At 41.0% G+C, this 19,856-nt stretch overlaps 1 protein-coding gene across 1 annotated transcript; it reads right to left on the reverse strand.

Moving 5' to 3' along the window:
* Positions 1 to 1,137: 1,137 nt before the first annotated feature.
* LOC125483792 (EEF1A lysine methyltransferase 3-like) lies at positions 1,138 to 7,136 on the reverse strand. The gene is made up of 3 exons (XM_048600474.1): positions 7,011 to 7,136; positions 4,801 to 4,912; positions 1,138 to 1,523 (listed from the first exon to the last, which is right to left on the reverse strand). The coding sequence occupies exons 1-3, from the start codon at positions 7,134 to 7,136 to the stop codon at positions 1,138 to 1,140; spliced, it is 624 nt and encodes a 207-aa protein (XP_048456431.1).
* Positions 7,137 to 19,856: the final 12,720 nt, after the last annotated feature.

A 19,856-nucleotide genomic window follows, 5' to 3' on the forward strand; every position in this document is an offset into this window, starting at 1 on the left:
TTTGCGATGCCAGGATGCTGCAAAATTATTTTTATTGACTTTACTTATGGGCCATTACACTGTAGTTCTGTTTGAAGCTGTGTTTCTTTCTTATTGATTCCAATACAAAGTTTTAAGACATCATGATTATAGAAAATACCTGCAATGTTTGGATCTTCCTGATCTTTGAGAAACAGCTGATTTATAAATAGGCGCCCAACCTAGATCCTTGGAATTTAACCGAGTAGAAGCTGTAGTCGTGAAATGTATCTGCTGCAGGTAGATGTACGTGTCCGAACAATAGAAGAGAAAAGCCTCAAGAAAGTTTGCTTTAGTGGCGTTCCCAACGGCCTAATTTAAGTATTCAGATGGATCGCCTTTAAACAGCAAAGCGAAGCACGAGTTTAACTGTTGAGTTAGCCAATTACCGGAAAATCGTTCGTGTAGAGAGAGGCGGGACCGTGCTGTGCATTCGATAGCCTTAAACTTAAATGAGTACAAACAAGTTATAATTTAAATGTTGCCCTGCAATGGATTCGATAGTGAGCAACTCTTAGTTTAGCACAGAGATCGCGTTCCAACTTTAAGAGGTGTGGAAAATAGCGGAGGGCTTAGTGGATGTTAGATCAACAGGTGGAAATGGGACAGTTGAATTTCTAGCGAGAGCGAAAAGCGAAGGGAAAATTGTATCTAGAATGGAGATTTCTATTCGTTTCTGCTGCAAAGCGTAATTGAATTTGCATCTGACATACAATCCCCTTTTGCACAAAATGCTGCAAGCGTCAACCCAATTATTTAATCCATCAATTAAATAAAAAAAGGTAGCATTCCGTTCCAATGTGTCTATCTGCTCATCGTTGCTATGGGATCGAATAACCGAAACCCTTGGATCGAATGTCTTTGCTGTGATTTAATAGCGGTATCGTTTGTGGGCTTTTATTCGGGAGAGAGCTGGGTGTTAATTATTTTGCCTGCGTGAATCACGAATATTTGAGAGAGAGTAAACAGGCAGGAACCGAAGAAGTAAGGGGAAAGAAGTAAAATAAGTTTATTCAAACCGACATTTGCAAATATTGTCAGTCTCACTCTATGACTCCAGAGTGATGCAAAATGAACAAATAGATGATCACTCTTCTCTCTTGCGTCAGGAGCCCTTGCTTATCTCGCGCGTTTTTTGGTCACTTTGTAAATACAGATAATCCCGGTTGTATAAACGAGCTCACTGTCGAATTGCCTTGTTATAAGCTCCTTGTGGAAACTCTCGGTCCCCATTCTGGCAGGCATGTTAGTAGACAAGTAAATGGTGGTGTTTTCATTGCAGCAATGCACAAGTGTCTGTATAAGACCCGGGAAGAGTGAAGGGCTATACACAATATCCGATCCAAGAATGAAATCATAGTCGGACGGGAAGTTATCCTGATCGGTACCCCAATGAAGGGCACGGACTTTTGAACGATGTTTGGAGGCGTCTGGGATGTTAACATCGACATTGTACTGTATTTGCTTCAAAACATCGGGCACGTCCGTAATAGTGACTTGTCCACCTGGAGAAAAGAAAGCAACATCAGTAATACCATCTGATCCTACTGAGCACAGGGTCCAAAATACATTGTGATCAGCGGGAGTGAACAATAACAACATTATTGAAATGAATTGGGTATTCAGTATGATGTGGACTGGACTTAAAGACCTAGGGAACAGCCTGCCCTATGCTATGGCGCAAATGGATTCCGGTAACCCACACTTTCCTGTCCTACATTCACTGGCTGCAATATGCAATAAGGTTTGGTGTACGCGTCATAAAATGGGATCATTCTATGCACAGATAGCATGAAGGGAAGCAACACTGATTCTCTAACTCAATCTAGCTCCTGTTAATCCCGGGTGTTGGATTATTTATTGTCCTTACTTTAAGTTAACCAATCTCTCTGATCAAATGGATATATTCAGGTTTGCGAGGCACTGCTGCAGATCGCTTTTTCGTTAGTTCTTGGGATGTGAGCACGGCTATTCCCAAAACGGCGGTCAAGATACTTTCGGTGATCCACCTTCCTAAACTGTTGCATTCCACGTGGTGTAGGTAAATCCCAGAGAGCCGTCTGGAAGGAAGTTTGCAGCTTTTTTTTTGTTTGCGGGGGGAGGGGAGATAGTGATGCTGACTGGAAAGCAACAGAATTTCCAAGTCAGGATGGTGTAATATGTTGGCGCTGATATCTCCACGCATCTGCTACCCTTCTCCTTGCAAGTAGCAGAGGATCTAGGGTTACTGTCAGAGGAACCTTGGTGAGTTGCTGGAATGCATCTCTTGCAAATGGTAAACAAGGCTGACTCAGTGCCCCAAATGCTGGAGGGTGTGAATAGCATCTTGAGTTTTCTCGGAGACTCATTCATCCTGGAAAATGCAGAGTATTTATCGCCATTCTGACTTGTGCCTTGTAAAAGATGGAGAGTCATTGGGTAAGAGGGATCAGGAGGTGAATTACTCGCTAGAGATTTCTCAGCTTCAGACCTGATCTTGCAACTATAGTGTTTTTTAAATCCATTGGTTCCAATTTAATTTCCGGTCAAGACCAATGCCTTGAGGATTAGTGGTGGGAGATTAAGCAATGATACCTTATTGGTTCTTATCACATTAAACGAAAAAAATTACAGAGTGAAATAAGTGAATTAGATATATGTTCAACACTTAAATATATGTTCAACACTTTCTCCATTTCCTTATTTCGCATTATTAATTCTCCACTATCACTCCCCCGAAGATCAACGATCACATTAGTTGTTCTTTTCCATTTTAAGTACTTATAGAAAGTCTATCATTTTTAAATGTCTAAGTTACTTTGATTCCCCTTTTTTGAGCCGTCATCGCTGATTCTAAGTTCTATCTGCTCATTTGAAAGCAACCTGTCATGACAGACATTTTTTGTCTTCAATTTGATGATATTCTTAATTTTCTTACTTATGGACAGACGGTGCATCCCTCTTTCTTCCTCACTGAAATACATAGTTGCTAAGTGCTATGAAGTACCTCTTCAAATATTTGTCACTGCTTCTCGACTGTGGAATATTTTGACCTAATTATCCAATTCACTTTAAGCAGCTCTGTCTTCTTCATACCCTTGTAATTGTTTTTATTTAAGTTTAAAACATACACACCCAAATGGAATATGAAATTCAGTCTTGTTGTGAGCATGGAGACCCAGATGTTCCTTTAATTTGATGTCATTAGGTAATTATTTATCGTTAATCATTAACAAGTCATGAACAGCCAGCTCTCAGCTATGCTCGTGAGCCTACTGCTCCTGGAATTTGTCCTGAATGTGTTCTATTAATTTATTCCTTGCAGGCTATCTTTGGCAATCTGACTTGTCTAACCTATATGTGGAATAAATTGCTTATGATTAGTCAAGTGCACTGTGTATCTGCTGGAGGAGAAGTCATTTATAGAACTACATTGGTGTTAGACCAACATTTATCCTAATTAACACGTAATGGGCAAGTTCAGTCTGAGCCGTGGATCCCTCTCCAAGTCTCTCTCATGGTTCAAGAAAGCAGACTAATGTGCCCATTAGAAATATCAATTAGTTGTAAGGGTTACAGAATCAGAATGTTGTGTTGACTCAAAAGCCAAAAGACAGATACTTCTCAGCATAGGGGCAGAGATAATATGGGAAATGAAAAATAATTCAGAGACCAACGTATTACTTTATCTATAAAATGAGCATGTGAAAGCCTACTGCTGGAACATGAATTAAAAGATTGTAGCTTTCATGGGAGTGTCGACTGCTTCCTTGGAGGATGATAAAATCTTCAAGAATGGCAGACAAGACCATTGAAACTGACAAGGGTTTGAGGTTATGGGGGTGTAGGTTCGTTGGGGTGAAGGTTCACCAGAATAGACTTCACTTCTGATCAAGAAATCTTTTAAAAACTGAGTAAAGTGTGTTGTAGATGTTATTTCGAAGTCACTACAGTATCACTACTCTGCAGAGTGGGTTGGAACCCATTGACATCTGGGAGCAGCTGTTGACTGTTTAGTATAAACTCTGTGATTTGCCTGAAAGCGTACAAAAGGAGAACATTCATTTCAGCTGTTTAAGGCACAAGGACCCTCCAGTCGAAAAAAAAAGTTGTTTAGTAGACAATAGCTCTTGTCACTTGATGTAACAGGTTTAAAATGTGAAATCTTGCCATTTCATACTAAAGTATGAAGTACTAACTTATGGTTTTAGTCTTTTTTTTAATGTTATAGGTCTGTCCGAGTTTGTAGCTGGCTCTGGAAACGCATGCCAGAATCTTGCTAGCATGTTGGAGGCTTCCCAGTTTGAATCATAAAATGGCATCTAAGATATATAATGTGCCAACTTTGCGGTAAACAAAATTGATCATAAGCATAGCTGTATTTATTGTAAATAGTGTCTTCACAATAGAAGATCAGTTACAGCAGATCAACTGAACCGAACAGCAACTGAAGGTTAGAAGTGATGCATAACTATTACCAGGTAGATCGCAAGAAAGAATAAAAGAGATGCAAGTGTTTTGAGTAGTTGTATTTGCCATATACGCTATATATGACAAGGAATATCATACTAATGATGATTTAAGAATATGCAATAATATTAGTATCCATTTGTATATTTACTCTGAAAGGTAACTTTTTTTTGGGGCGGGGGGAAGTGGGGGACAGCATGATAGCAAGTACAAGGCTAAACACAAAGAAAAGCCACTATCAGGAACATATCAATTCTTATGATTTTACTTTTTAACAATTATGTTGTTGTCGCAAAGGTTGTTCACATCAAACGTGCAAGTGAGCTAACTTACCCAGAAGTGCTGCCAAAATTCCCACAATTCCAGTGCCAGAACCCAGTTCAAGCACCTTCTTCCCAGTAAAATCAAGCTTCTTATCCTGAAAGTACTGGCAGAGTACAAGTGCCTGGCAAAAGAAACACAAATGTGCAAGTCACAAGGACAGCATGGGAACAGGGAGCCAATGTTAGTTGGTGGGGGTAAACATTTTGGTAGAAAGATATTTAGACAATTTCCTGTAATAGGCAAAGCAGTTTCCACAGCGTCATGCAGGAAGTTTGAAAAATGAATATATCGAGGGTGTGTTGGTTGTAGATAAAAAAATCAATAAAAGAAAGAAATTAGGATGAAAAGGGAAGGATCCCCATCAAGTTTTTTGTCACCACTGTCCTTTCCACAAATTATTCATCTTTCACGGCCAGTTTCATTGTAATAGCAGTGTAGTGATTGTTATGAAGATGTGTTATCCAAGATGAGAATTTATAGCTTTGACTGGATGTACGTACTGTACATGAATATTGAACTTTTCTGAATGAACACTTTACAAGGCAAACTGCGCTGATTACAGCAGAAAAAATATTGCATTTATAAGAAACAGGCTGCCTGAATTTTCACGCAGATGATATATGACCCAGTTTTCATGTGAAAAAAAAAGGTATTGGATTTGATCAAAGACAGGGTCTGGAATAACTTGCTTTAGGAGCAATAGCCTCTGCCCTTCTTTCCTGACCCTCCACCCCGTTAAAGTTTGTGAGTTGGAAACTCACTGGAAAACTTTGCTTGAGTGAGTGAGAGGACTCCAAAAATGAAAATTTAAAAGCTATACTATTGCCTTCAGTAACACAATGTCAACTAGCCATAATGGATCCAACAAGGTATCCAGACACTAACCCTTTACGAGCTAAGTGAACATTCTTCCTGTCAATCTGTGATACCTTTTCTTTTCCTGAAATTCACTAGCCAAAGCATTTTAAAGATAACACTTCACTTTTTTTTGTATATTTCCTGTATTTTAAGATTATGTTTATGCATGTGATATGCATTGTCTGCCGGAAGTGAATAGCAGTTTACTCTGAATCAGAAGTAAGGAGTATTGTAGAAGCAACAGACTGCAGGCAGGTAGATACCTTTCACAGGAAGCCGCTAAGAGAAGCAGATTGCACCAGTTATTGATAGGTTATTGAGCTATCAGTGCGATTGATTATAGGAGAGTACACGCTGAGTGGCAGCAATAGCATTCTATTTAGTTGCAAAAGTGGCTTTTCCAGCCAAACGTCAGAGAACAATTAAAAGTTCATCAAAATTCTTTGGGGAGCGCTCAGATATAAATCAGGTGACTGTAAAAGTGAAATCGTTCCTTCCCTTTTTCAATCAAAACTGATTATATTTTCTTAGATAGTACACATCTTTTCGTTTTGCCGTGAACACGTTATTTTGGGGATTCTTCCGGCAGTTTCTCTAACCTAACCAGTAAACTGCAAGATCCACTTCGGGAGTAGTAGCGATTGTAGAGACTCGGTCACTCTACATCACAATTTAAAGCGGTCTTATACATTCGATAGCGACAATAATGCGTTTGCATAGCGCCATGGGCGCAGCAAAACGCTTCTAAGGTGATTCACGGGAGCGTTCTCAAAAAGTCCTTGCGGCATTGTTGGCAGAAGTCATGGCCACCACTCATAAAAAAAATACAAAAATTATGTATGCGTAAGAGGCCCAAATGGAGACGTGTTGCTGAGGGCTTGGGGAGAGAGAAAGAGAGGCAAGACTATGATGGGGCGCGAACACAACGATGAGAAGCCTAGACGGAGAGTTGTAGTATCATTGGACTGATTGTCAAATATTTTTGTTACTTTAGGGTTGACGTAAATGATTCCAGGAAACCATTCAACTGTAAACACCGAATTTATCCAGAAAACATTTATGCTAAGGTCGGTTGCCCCTCAAATGAGGGAGTCAGTACAGATATCTCAGACCACAATATTGACAAGCAGTGTTCAGCAAAGCCACGGTAAGCATTCAAGTGGCTAAATAATCCGCTCCATTAAGGCTACAGTGCCATTCTGTCTCAGAATCAGACCGGGAACTGACTCTGGAGGTATACACGCACCGAAACCAGCTGCTTGTCCAAGCGAAGGTAGGCAGCATTGCAACGATCATTTGCACAGGTCGAGAATTTACGTTTAGAATTATACAGTGAATTTGCACGAGGTCACTCGACTTACAGGTCCCCAGACATAAGCAGAAAGACCTAAGGAAGATCCTTTAAACATCGTGATCTTTAATGTGTGCCCACAATACCGATACACCTTCTCCTCTACCCCGGCGTTGTTATCTTCGGCGTTGCTCATCGTCTCTGATTTGAAATAGATTCTTGTCAAATTGCCCAGCAGCTTCCTATTCTTCCCAAAGTTGTTTTTTGTTAAACCGGTTTCAACTCCAAGCAACCACGACAAAGCAAAGGTGTTATCTAGGAATAAAGAAAGAAATGAGGAAGATACGAATGCGGAGAGGCCTGGCAATATTCAATGGAGCTTTAAATATCTGGACAACCCAGCAAGATCCACAACAAATCAAAGGAGATGGATGAACTGTCAAGACATTGTTTGCGCAATCCACATAATTCCAATATTGGCCGTTGATCCCAGGGTAGGACAACATTTCATTGCTATATTTAAAACCCTCGTGTCATCTACCATATGTCAATCTGAAAGACATATGTCAAAATTTTAAAATGAAGTGTTACATTTTAAGTATGCGTGCCATTGGCAAATTTCAGCAAGTTAATTGCAGAAAAGTAAATGTATTTTCTTCGCGTTTTGAATGTGTGAGTCGCTGCTATCGACCTTAATAGGTTTGCACATATTTTCTAATCGACCTCTTTCAGCGATGTTATTACACACCACGGAACCAGGCGGGACTTCGAGCCCAGGCCTCCTGGTCCGATTGGTTAGTATGGCTATATGCATCCAAATTGGCTCTATAAAGGTTCTAACGAGTTGAACACATGTCTGTGTGGTCGTAAAGATCACTGTCGGAAAGTAGAGCGAGCAGCTTCTCCAGCCGCTTCCCATCTTAACCCTAACCAAATCCTAACCCTTTTGCTCTACTGATCATAGTTTTCCACCGCGTTAGTACTGCCAATCCTGAGCTTGCTGGTCACCTCAGCCTCAAATTTTGGCCCCCTTTCTTACACGCCGAAAGTTATGATACTCCCCTTTACCCATTTAGTCTCAATAAAACGAGAGCCGTATTAGTTAATCTGTGCTTGAAACCTCCAAGAGAGCTCCTGTAAGGTGGAGCACGAACTCAGCTTTTAAAGCTTTTAATCAATTAGAATCTCCCTGAGTGGTTGAATGCATATTCCCTCACTCCATGTTGCTGCTCAATCATTCGTTTCCATGTTCCTTCTCCCTATTCCTTTCCTTCGATTCCTGCTTGCTGTTTGGAACATTGGCTTTTTCCCCTTCAGTTTTGTTCAAGTGTAGCTCGGCCACTCGGGTACAGTCATTCAACTGTACTTGAGCATCACTGCTCTTCCCACTGGCTGGAGCAAATGGCATTCAACAGACAAATAAATAGTTTTGGATTTGCAAATTTTTTTTGTTACCTGGTATTTTCGCCAATACAAAGGCCTGCTATGCGATCCAGGAATGAGGCGAGATGTAATTGTGCTTCCTGGTCTGACTTGCTTATTTTAAAATATTAGATACACAGCATTTCAATTCGTAGATGCTAGATTTTCAATTCATGATTTTTCTTATATTCTATTCAATAGAGATTGTGAGGTCTCAGGGGCCTTAGGTCTCTCACATACAATTTGTTATTAGTTGAACAGCCCATACCATTGGAGCCAAGGCGTCGCTAGGGAGAATGAGCAAAAAAAAAGTACTGTGCGAGACTCAGCAACAATACTGAAGGCGTACAGCGCACGCTAAGATATCTCACTGCCACCACAATGGTTTTGAACTGTCTTTGTTTCCAGTCGGATATCTGGAACACACTGACCAGGGGTTCACCAGAGCAAGTCCAATTGTGGACATTCGCCCGTTTGCAACCAGTCCAAATTATATAACCGTAGACACCCCGACACTGTCGATGCAGGCCATTCGACCCATCAAGTCACGCCGACCCTCCGAAAAGCATCCGACCCAGACCCATCCCGCAAACCTATTCCTGTAACCGTGCATTTTCCGTGACTAATCCACCTAGCCAGCACATCCCTGGACACTATGAACAATTTAGCATGGCAATCCAACCAACCTGCACATCTTTGGACCTCACCAGACCCCAACTCACCAAATCTCACCAGAATTTAAAAGAGCAAGTTTTGTGTTCATGCTCGTAAGATCACTCGTGATGGCTACTGAGAAAGAAAGAAGGGTGAATTGGGGCTGGCAAATCAACTGAATGCTCTTTTTTTTACTACTGCGGGCATTGGGTAGTTTAAATATTCATTATTAATAACCTAGGAGCAATGCATTATTATGCAATGTTATCTACCAGTCGCTTCAGAACTCACCCAGAAACAAATTGTCAACTGATCTAAGAGATAGCAAGAACTGCAGATGCTGGAGTCAAAGACAGCACAGCATGAAGCTGGAGGAACACAGCAAGCCAGGCAGCATCAGAGGAGCAGGGAAGTTGACGTTTCGGGTCGGGACCCTCTGACTAAGAGTCCATACTCTGTTGTCAACTGATCTAACTAGCGTTAACTCGCAAAGTAGTTTTTTTTCCGCAGCTTTTTTTTTGAGAAAACATCTTCAAATTTCTCGGACGGTACTCAAGAGCGAGTGTTACGTTGGAGACACTAGACTCTATAACGATACAAAAGCATTTTTATTTCAGTTGACTGCCCAGTTCTTTTCTCGCTCTGATTTGTTTTTAAATATCCACTCTAGGGGCGTGGGTGCTCCTGGCTAGGCCGGCATTTATTGTCCATCCCTAACCGCCGTTGAAAAGGTTGTGGCGAGCTGTCTTATTGATTCGTTGCAGTCCTTGCAATGTAAGGGCGCCCACACTACTGTTAGGAAGGGAGTTCCGAGATTGTGACCTGGACAGTTGTCGAAACTGCAATCATCAGCAAACCACTCCATCTCGGACAGTTTCCTGAAAACAAAAAGTCTTGCAGCCATGCCCTATGATTTGAACAACTGACCTAAAATAATCACATTGGGTACAGCTGTAACCAGTGGAGAGATTCCCTCATGATTCCCATTTGGTCTGAAGAAGAGCCATATTGGAGTCGAAATGTTAACCTTGTTTTTCTCTCTACTGATGCTGCCAGGCCTGCTAAGTTTCTCCAGTACTTCGTGTTTTTTTTTATTATTATCTCATTGACTTTAGTTTTGCTGGGCAGTCTTGATGCCTTAATGTCAAGGATGGTCACCTTCAGTTCCTCTCTTGAGCTCATCTCTTTTATCCAAGGTTTTGACCAAGGAAGCATTAAAGTTAGAAGTTTAGTGGACCTTGTGCGATCAGACTTTCGCACAACTGAGCAGGTTATTAGTGAGTAAGTGATGCTTGATACCACTCTCAACAACTTCCATTTCTTTACTGATGGGATATCGTCTGTCAGGTATGATTTATTGAGAATTAGTATAATCGGCTGCTCGCTCACTAGAATGTGGGAGACTCATTCTAATTTCGGTGCAATCATCCTGATGTTAGCAAAGAGGACTTTGCAGGATGACAGAGCCGTGTATGTCAGAGTCATGACTATTTCCTAGTTAATGTTACTTCAACTTGTTTTGTTCCTTGTATTAAACTGCATAGCCATTAAATACAATTGATCTATTAGGCCATTTCAGAACCAACTGCATTGTTCTGGAGTCACACGTAGGCAATTCTAAACGAAGACAGCAGATTTCCCTTCCCAAAAGGGATTAGTGCGCCAGAAGTCCTTTTTTACAGCAACAGTCTCATGTAAAAAGTTAAAATAACTTTTAATTTCAGATATACTTCACAGTCTGCAGTGGTGGGATTTGAACCAATGTTCGCAGTATAGTAGCCTGGGTTTCTGCATTATTTACTCCACTACCAGTACAACAATTCTATCCCTTCCCAGCTGCCAATTTCTCTTGTGCCACAATTGGCGGTTTAGATATTGTGAGGAGACTCCCATCTTGCTTACCAAATGGGTGATAGCCAGTGCCTCTGTAAGGATAAAAGGCATTTACAGTCTCTTAATTTAAAATCTGTCGACCCCTCATCGTGGTGCACCTTATTCACTTTCCGTCTTCACAGGAGAAGGACTTGTGGGAAGGGTGAATAAAGTTCATGGTGCGCTGGGGCCGGAAGGTGCTGGTGGGTGGAGGGGTGGTGTGGTAGTGCTTGTTGGTGGTTAGACGGACGGCATTGCCTAGAAGCGTTTGACTCTTTCAGCAGTTATGGTAAAATTGTATGCAGTCTGGACTATGACGATAAACAAAAGTATGAAAGTATCCTGCACCGGATTTCAGCTGCAGTTGCACCTTAACGTTTTGAATCCTCGTCATATCTGCATAAACCAGCATGAGGAATATTGAAGTAGCAGCACGTATCCCTGGAATTGTGTAGACTAAACAAATTACATGCGACTTTCAGTCACGATCGTTGGATGTGGGCATTCTTTAAGTCCCTGAGACTGTTTAATTAATGGTTCCATGAAAATTTCCTTCATTAAATACATTAATCAAATCCCTTCCATAGATAAAAATAGTCTGAGAAGTCCAATGTCTGCATTGGTTGCCTTGCATTTTAATAAAGCATATATGTTCATAAAGTTATTTGAAGTAAGTACTTTTCACTAACCCGGTAAAGAAGAGAACGAGGGGCTAAGCTCTTGTCATCCAATATACGACACATTAGTCACGTGTGCTTGATCATGAATCCAACTGTAGCCTATACCTGTGCTTTTGCTAACTGAAATGAGGAATAGACATATCCTAAGGCACATGATCTCAATACAGGCATTCATACACAAGTACACTTTTCCTTCTACATTTCTTCTGTGTTCCTTAGTGACTGATAAGGAAAGACTCAAACTCAAACAAATTAAGTAGTCATTTTATACACTATAGTTTGGTTGTTGAATGGCGAATCTGTAAATGATTTTGATGTAAGTGAGCACAGGTGAAGCACATTCATAAAGCAGAGAAACAATTTACTCGAAAATGTAGCTCGACCATTGTAGTAGCAGCTACACTTCTTAGTCAGCGACTATGGTGAACTGTACAAATGAGATAATTAACGTTCTTATGATTAAAGTGAGCTGTATGCTGCAGTTTACCTACTGCCCAAACAGCCAGCTCCCATTGGGTTTCTGAATAATATTCACGTTTTATGAGTTAAGCATTTACTTCCAAGAATTTATAAGAATGTGAGTTGACGTGATTGAAACAAGTAAAACACTTGGAAGATAGCAAGATAATAGTTGCCTTGGCGGAGCAATCAAGATCGCAATCACATAATAACGACTGAGTCCAATTAGAACTGAGATTAGGAGAAGGTTCTTCACTCAAAAATTCGTATAGCTAGGGAATTTTCGACCCAGACGGCTGTGGATGTTCTGACGTTGAATATGTTCAAAACAGTGGTCAATAGATTTGCGGATGCTAAGGGAATGAAGGGAGAAGGGATAATGTTAGAAATGGAGTGCAAGCAATAGATCGGACTTTATCTGGTTAAATGGTGGACCAGGACTGAAGGGCCAAATGTCCACACCAGCTCTTGTTTTCTATGTTCTTTCAGACTAATGCTTAGAATATTTGGTACAGATAGAATGTAACTTCACAAAGCACATTCTGTTTTATAAGATTAAAAGAAGTGAATGTTGCCCCAAGATATCCTATGACAGAAAACTGAGTACATTCACATGATTTTAGCTGACGAATCACACATGATATTAAAACCATCCTGAGCTGTGGACATTCAGTCCAATTGATACTGTGCCATTGAGATTCTGTAATCACACTTTGCATTCAATTTCTGACGATACCACTAGCAGATAAATGCATAGTTGTGACGAAATAAAGCAAACACAACCTTTCCTACAGCTATATTAAGCTAAGAAAATATCTAATAAAAGTTGAATATCGGCTATTATAACATCTCAATGCTGATCTCATACTGCTACCATAACTGCCTCTATTGTAAATAACAAAGAAGGAATTTTCTTTTTTTTTCCAATACGATGCGTAGATTTGTTCAGTTCTGCATGTTGTTGATTTCACCCAGATCAATTTAAACTTAAGATTCAGCATACATCAAACAGAAAAGCAATAGCATTCAATACCAAATCGGTGAATAAATGCAGTTATGGGCAACTCTTGCTGCTGGGTTAAAACCAGTTTCATATCAATGCACCTCTAATATTTCTGGCATGTTTCAAAGCACATTGATGCACACTGTCTTCAAATAACTGTTAATAATTGTTTAAATGCAAGAAAACGGTAGTCTAAAACAATGAAAGACATGAGTATTTGCTGGGAAAAGAAACGTGATGTCAAGTGTTTTTATTTAATTTTGCACTGATCAGGATAAATGCAAGATGCCATATTTCAAAGGGTGCAACAATTTATACACCATTAGAAAAGTGCTTAGTCTACCTAAAATTGTGACAAAAGAATGAGGCATCTCGGTAGATTTGATCAATAGGTTAAGCTAACTGTTCCACGCTGTCACTGTTTAGAAATAGCATGATTAATACTTTCAACCGAAAGGGTAAGTCAATCACTCCAAAAGGTCTTTCCGTTTATCACACAAGTAAGTAATCCTGTGCCAGAGTGATGCTATATATGAAGGCTATACATCCGCATATCACATGTAGATTGTATCAAACGCCATGTCCCTTCAATACTTCACAACAGTTAGGCTACCAACTGTTCTCAATTGGCCCATGTTTACAAGACTCAGTGCATAGTATCCAACATTAAATGTGATTCTGTCACTGTATATCACACACTGAACAGCACCAAATATGCTATGAATTACATTGCCAATTTGAATTTCAATCAGACTCGTAATCTGACTTCATGATAGATGCTGCACACAGCAGTATGCATATTAGCGTCTTCTGAAGCAAATACAATATTGTGCCTTCTTCAATTAAACAATGGCATCATAATGAAGTGCTCCCTGTGCACTCCCCTACAGCAAGGCCTCATTAAATCCAAACCAAATAACATTTTGGAATTTGCCAGAAGTCACATGACGCCAGGTTATCGTCCAACAGGTTTATTTGAAATCAGAAGCTTTCCGAGCGCTGTTCCAGGAACAGCGCTCGGAAAGCTTGGGGTTTCCAATAAACCTGTTGGGCTACAATCTGGCGTCGTGTGACTTCTGACTTTATCCAACCCAGTCCAACACCGGCACCTCCATACCTTGGAAGTTAACGAAGAGCTTGGAGCGATTCTTCCTTGGTGCATTGATCATGGTATGACTCAAACAGGCATAGTAAGTTTTCCAATGAATCAGCACTCTTTTAGCATGCCTTATAAATGATTATTTCCTTTGAACTTTAGCATTCTTGCATCTATCCTGAAAAATGCATGAAGCAAAGCTTTGGCAGCCTGTCTCCTTTTTTAGCGATGCTCAAGTTCTGCAAAATAAAGACTTGCATTTATGTAGTGACTTTCACTACTGCAGAATGTCACAGTATTCTATGCAGTCAAATAATTACCTCTGAAGAAACGTATGTAGGAAACACGGCAGACATTTTCGAAACAGCAAAGTTTGGCATATGGGACAAATGACCTAATATTCCATTCGATCATTTAGGTTGAGCCTAAAGTGCTATTTTCAACCTCAAATAATCTTCTTGTATGGAGTCACATGACACCAGGTTATACTCCAACTGATTATAGACGTCGCCTGATGAAGGGGCAGCACTTCAAAAGCTTGTGATTTCAAATAAACCTGTTGGACTATGACCTGGTGCGTGTAACTTCTGATATTGTTCACCCCAGTCCAACACTGGCACCTCTACATCATTCTTTTACTATAACAGAAAGAACGGGTTAGTGTTTGATTTAATGTCAAGAGGTACCTCTGGCAGTGTACCACTCTCTCAAAACTTCACTGGAGTGTTGCTAGCTTTCTGGGGACAAAATTGATGGCCAATTTCTACGTTAAGTGAATCCATGTTGCTGTAATATTTGTATGTGGTACCCGCGGAAAATACCATTAATTCATTAAAATGATGGACCAAATATCTGATAGTTGATCCTATTGTTCAGCACATAGTTTCCCATTTCCTCATTCAGCTGGTGGCGGGTGTTAAAGTGTATACATCAAACAATTAAACAGTTTGTCATCACCCTATATTCATTTAAGAATAATGAAATCTGCTGTGTTGTAATGACAATGTCCTCATGCGTCATGCAACTATTGATCGGCTAAATAATTTGTCCATATGGATTCACACACGTCTCCTATGCTACTCCAGCAGAGCATTATCTTTTATTATTTTAACTACGACTTTATTTTATGAAATTAGCATTCCTGCACCTAAAATAGCTTTTAGCTTTCAAACTTCTCTGCTGGTATGAGCATCTAAAGTTATAATGCGCCTTCCTCCTCATTTGCTGACATCTTCATTTTAGCTCTTATCAATTACCCAGTTCCAGTACTTTCTGTCAGTTCCGTATTTCCGCATCCAGAGCACAGGCCTGGGCACTTCTGTTCTAACATGTAAATTGCTTAAAAATAAGCTGGCCCATTCATCAGGAAAGCATTATATTCTGCGCGTTTCAATTGGTTAGTTACAAATGTTTCGGCTGTAATCAGCAAAGCGTGATATTCTGCCCAAGGGACATTTTTGTGATTTAACATGATGGGTGTTTGAATATTACAGTTCTGATGGAAGTTGGCAGGGAAAGGTCGATAAGGACGATGAAGGATAGACTGCTACAGCCTGCAAAATGATCTACGCTATTTCCGACTCCGGAAATCGAATACTGGAGGATCATGCCAACCGCGTGTTAAACTTAGGGGCGTGACTAAGTGCATAAGACGTAGGAGCAGAACTCGGCTATTCAACCCATCGAGTCTACTCTGTTTCGATGTGATCAAAGCAGATCTGCTAATCCTCGACAAAACTCCCATACCTTATCCCCATAAGTCTTGAACATACTAAAACCCTCAATCTAGACAGCACTCTGTGGTAAACAACTCCTCAGAATCACCACCCTATAAAACAGAAATATTCATCATTATTGATTGAGGTTGACTATCCCTTAATCTGACACTGCGCCCTCTGGTCCTAGTCAAGGAGAAACAACATTTCTCCGTCTACCCTGTCAATCCTTCTTAGAAGCTTTCATGTTTCAGGAAGGTTTGCTCTTATTCTTTTTAACACCAATGGGTATAAACTCAACAGACTCAACCGCACCTCGTAAGGAAATCCTTCCATGTGGTGTCAGCCTAGTGAACTTTCGCTGGATTGCCTCTAATGGCAGTATATCTTTCCTTAGATAAGGGGACCACAACTGTTCACAGTATTCCGACTGTGATCTCAGTAGTGCATTGTATATTTTCAGCAAACTTTTTTTTTAATATTTACGTTCCACGCCCTTTGAAACAACAGCCAACAGTCCATTTGCCTCCTTTTTTACCCACTAAACTTGGATGTAAGCTGTTTGTGATTCATGCGCCAGGGCCCCTAAATTGCTGTCTGCTGCAGTTCCCTGCAGTAAGGAGCAGATTTTCGCTGTGAAGGGACACTTCCTAGTTTTGCTGCCCTTGTCTGGATTGAATACACTCCTCAGCGTCAAGTCATTCTGAGGAGAGGTAAAATCGGCGTCAAACCCGACGCTCATGTCGCAAACGTCAAGATTGTCCTGTAGTAGGCCCCGGTAACAGCATCAGGGCAGCATTCCTATTGTAGCTGAACGTGTATCTCGCCAGTACTTCTCGAGCAGGAGCTAGCAAACACTAGAAGCAGGCAAAGGCGGGGGTGGGGGGCAGGAATTGGGGGCACGCTGGTGATGAGGTACCGTCACTCTCTTCTATCACACACCATCAAAAGTTGAATATGTCCTGTTTTTAATTTTCGCCAGCTTGACCAAGTTACAATGTTGTGGCTGGGCAACCTAAATACCTTAATCGTTCAGCAGAGGGATTGCGGAGGTTGGGGGCGGACGGGGATGGGGGTGGGGGGTGTTGCTGTTCAGAAGCTGCTGCTTCCTCAGGCCTACTCAGTGTAATACAACTTTGGCAATGACAAGTTAATGCAAGCCGTGAAGTTACGGCATGCAAAGAACTGCTGAGGCCAGTGGGCCTTCGGGACGTGTGTAACAGCAGTTCAACTGGGAGTTGCTTGTTAATGATCACTGAACGTGGTGAAAATACCAAGCTTAGCTAAGTTTGCGATTCCCAAACAGCAGAATATGTCAGCAGAGTTGACTTTACAACCAACTAAAATTACAAGGTCAAGCAGCCTTGACCTTTGGTCTTAGTACAATTAGATTGTTTTATTTACTGAAACGTGAGCTGCTGCCTTCTTTATTTCTCTCTAATCTCAGAAATATATTTCCCTCTACAGCTGGGCCATCTCTTCATTTCCATGTGTTTTAATCTCTTAACATTGCACTTTCTTAATTTTTTCAAACTGAGAATTAATGAGGGAATTGAGGAAGCTGAAGCAATAATAATGTTAGAGTGAAAACATCAGACACAGTTGGAGGCGGGACCAGTAGCAGGGTAAATCGAGACCCACGTTAATCACTGCAATACTCAGAGATGTTGTCCTTCAGCGGACTGTGGCGAGAGAGGCCTAAGTTACACTTACTGACGACCTCCCACTATTCATGTTTGGTATAGTTAAGGCAGAAATCAGTAAACATGTAAAACATAAATGAGGATAATGTGGGGGGCGGGGGTGAAGTCGTTGAGGGAGAAGGTCAACCATGATTTAGTTAAATGGCAAAGGAGGCTTGGAGTGCCAAATAGTTAACTCCTATCCCTCCCTTTCCTTGTTTCTACGTTCGTACAAATGAACAGTGAGCCACCAGCAGAGCGCATCACACTGTTTTTGCCACATTGGTCGCAGCTGGCTACCCAAATCCTAGTGTTCGTGGTTCATTATCCATATTCACTTGCCCACACGCTGTCATAGTATAGGTTCCACAGTTTCATTGCCCCTCACTTATTACACTGCATTGTTAATGGACCATTGTCTACAACGTAACATTCACAATCAACATTCTACTGTGTGTTCACATTGCACTGATAACAACTCACTCTTATGAACGTAGGAAGTAGGAAAAGGAGTAGGCCACTTTCCCCTTGAGTTTCCTTTACCATTTGACTAGTTCATGCTGACCTTCTTATATAATATTTTCCTGAATTATCTCCATTTCTCTTGATATTTTAAGTTCTAAATATTTATCGATTTTTCTCTTCAGTATACCAAATAACTGGACATCCACTTATCTTTGGAATAGAGAATTCCAAAGATTTATAACACACAGTTGAATAAATTCCTCCTCATCTCAGCCTATGTATGTATGTATTGTCCACGAATTATTCTGAGATTTTGTCCCTCTCCCCAGGCAAGAAAACATCCTACATCTATCCCCTCGAGCGTTATGAAAATGTTTATGTTTCAAAGAGATCACCTCTCATTCTTTGAAACTCTAGAGAATATAGGTTCAGTCTCCTTAATTTTTTCTCATGCATTAATCCACCATTCGCGACAAATGACAACACCTTCCAGTCGCGAACCACTTCAATCCCCCTCCCACTCCCTGGACGACATGTCCATCCTGGGCCTCCTGTATTGTCACAACGACGCCACCCGGAAACTGAAGGAGCAGTACCTCTGCCTTGGGAGCCTACAACCCAATGGTCTCAATGTGGACTTTACTAGCTTCAAAATCTCCCTACACCCGGCCTCACCCCAAGACCAACACTTCCCCTCATCCCCACCTCCCTGACCTGTCTATCTTCTCTCCCACCTATCACCATTCCACCTACCTTCCCCAGCCCAACCCCCCCTATTTATTTCAGAGCCGCGTTCCCCTCCCCCATTTCTGAAGAAGGGTCCCGACCCGAAACGTCAGCTTTCCTGCTCCTCTGATGCTGCCCGGCCTGCTGTGTTCCTCCAGCTCCACACTGTGTCATCTCAGACTCCAGCATCAGCAGTTCTTACTATCTCTCCAGAGAGTCATAGAAGTTTCACAGCATGGAAAGAGGCCCTTTGGCCCATCGTATCTATGTCAGTCATCAAACATCCAATCCCATTTTTGAGCACTTGGACCATAACCTTGTATGTTCCGGTATTTCAAGTGTTCATCTAAATGTTCTGAAAAGTAGTGAGGGTTTCTGCCTCTACTACCCTTTTTGGCACTTCAAATACCCACAATTCTGGGGGAATTTTTCTCCCTCAAATTCCCTCTAAAACTCCTGCTCCTTATCTTAGCATGTTGGAGTTCGGAAATGAACAATATGTAGTCTAGAAGAAGCCTAGCCACAATGTTATACAGAGTGATCAGGATGATGTATTGAATAGACTCTGTCTCCACTTATCGTTTATTCCTTACCCCATCCCCCCACCCTAACTTCTGCAGAAAAAACAATGTTTTCCTAGCTACTATCAGCTCTGAAGAAGGGTCACTGGACCCGAAACTTTAATTCTGATTTCTCTCCACGGATGATGCCAGACCTGCTGAAATTTTCCATTATTTCTGTTTTTGTTTCTGGTTTCTAGCATCCACAGTTCTTTCGGATTATTTCGAATAGGCCTCGCAGTTTTTCCATTCCATTTTCTATTGCCTTTCAGCAATTGCCACAGAACTTTAAGTACTCATGCCCAGCACCGTGGACAGGTCTCGGCCACTCAATAAACTTTAATTGAACACTGAAGCTCGAAATTGTCCCTATCCCATCTATTAAATTGTACAAAACAGCATTATATGTTAACAGGCTTCTTCATCCTTTGCATCTAGATACGCTTGATGTCTTTTTTTTGTCATACCCAGGATCTAAAACTGTAACAGATCTCCCTCCCATCAAAAAATGGTGGGGATTGGACATGGAAGGAGGAGTATACAAAATGCCTTCAAATATCATTAACATACGCACCATTCTTA

Source organism: Rhincodon typus, chromosome 8 (assembly GCF_021869965.1).
Source record: "Rhincodon typus isolate 14 chromosome 8, sRhiTyp1.1, whole genome shotgun sequence".
Taxonomy (NCBI): Eukaryota; Metazoa; Chordata; class Chondrichthyes; order Orectolobiformes; family Rhincodontidae; genus Rhincodon; species Rhincodon typus.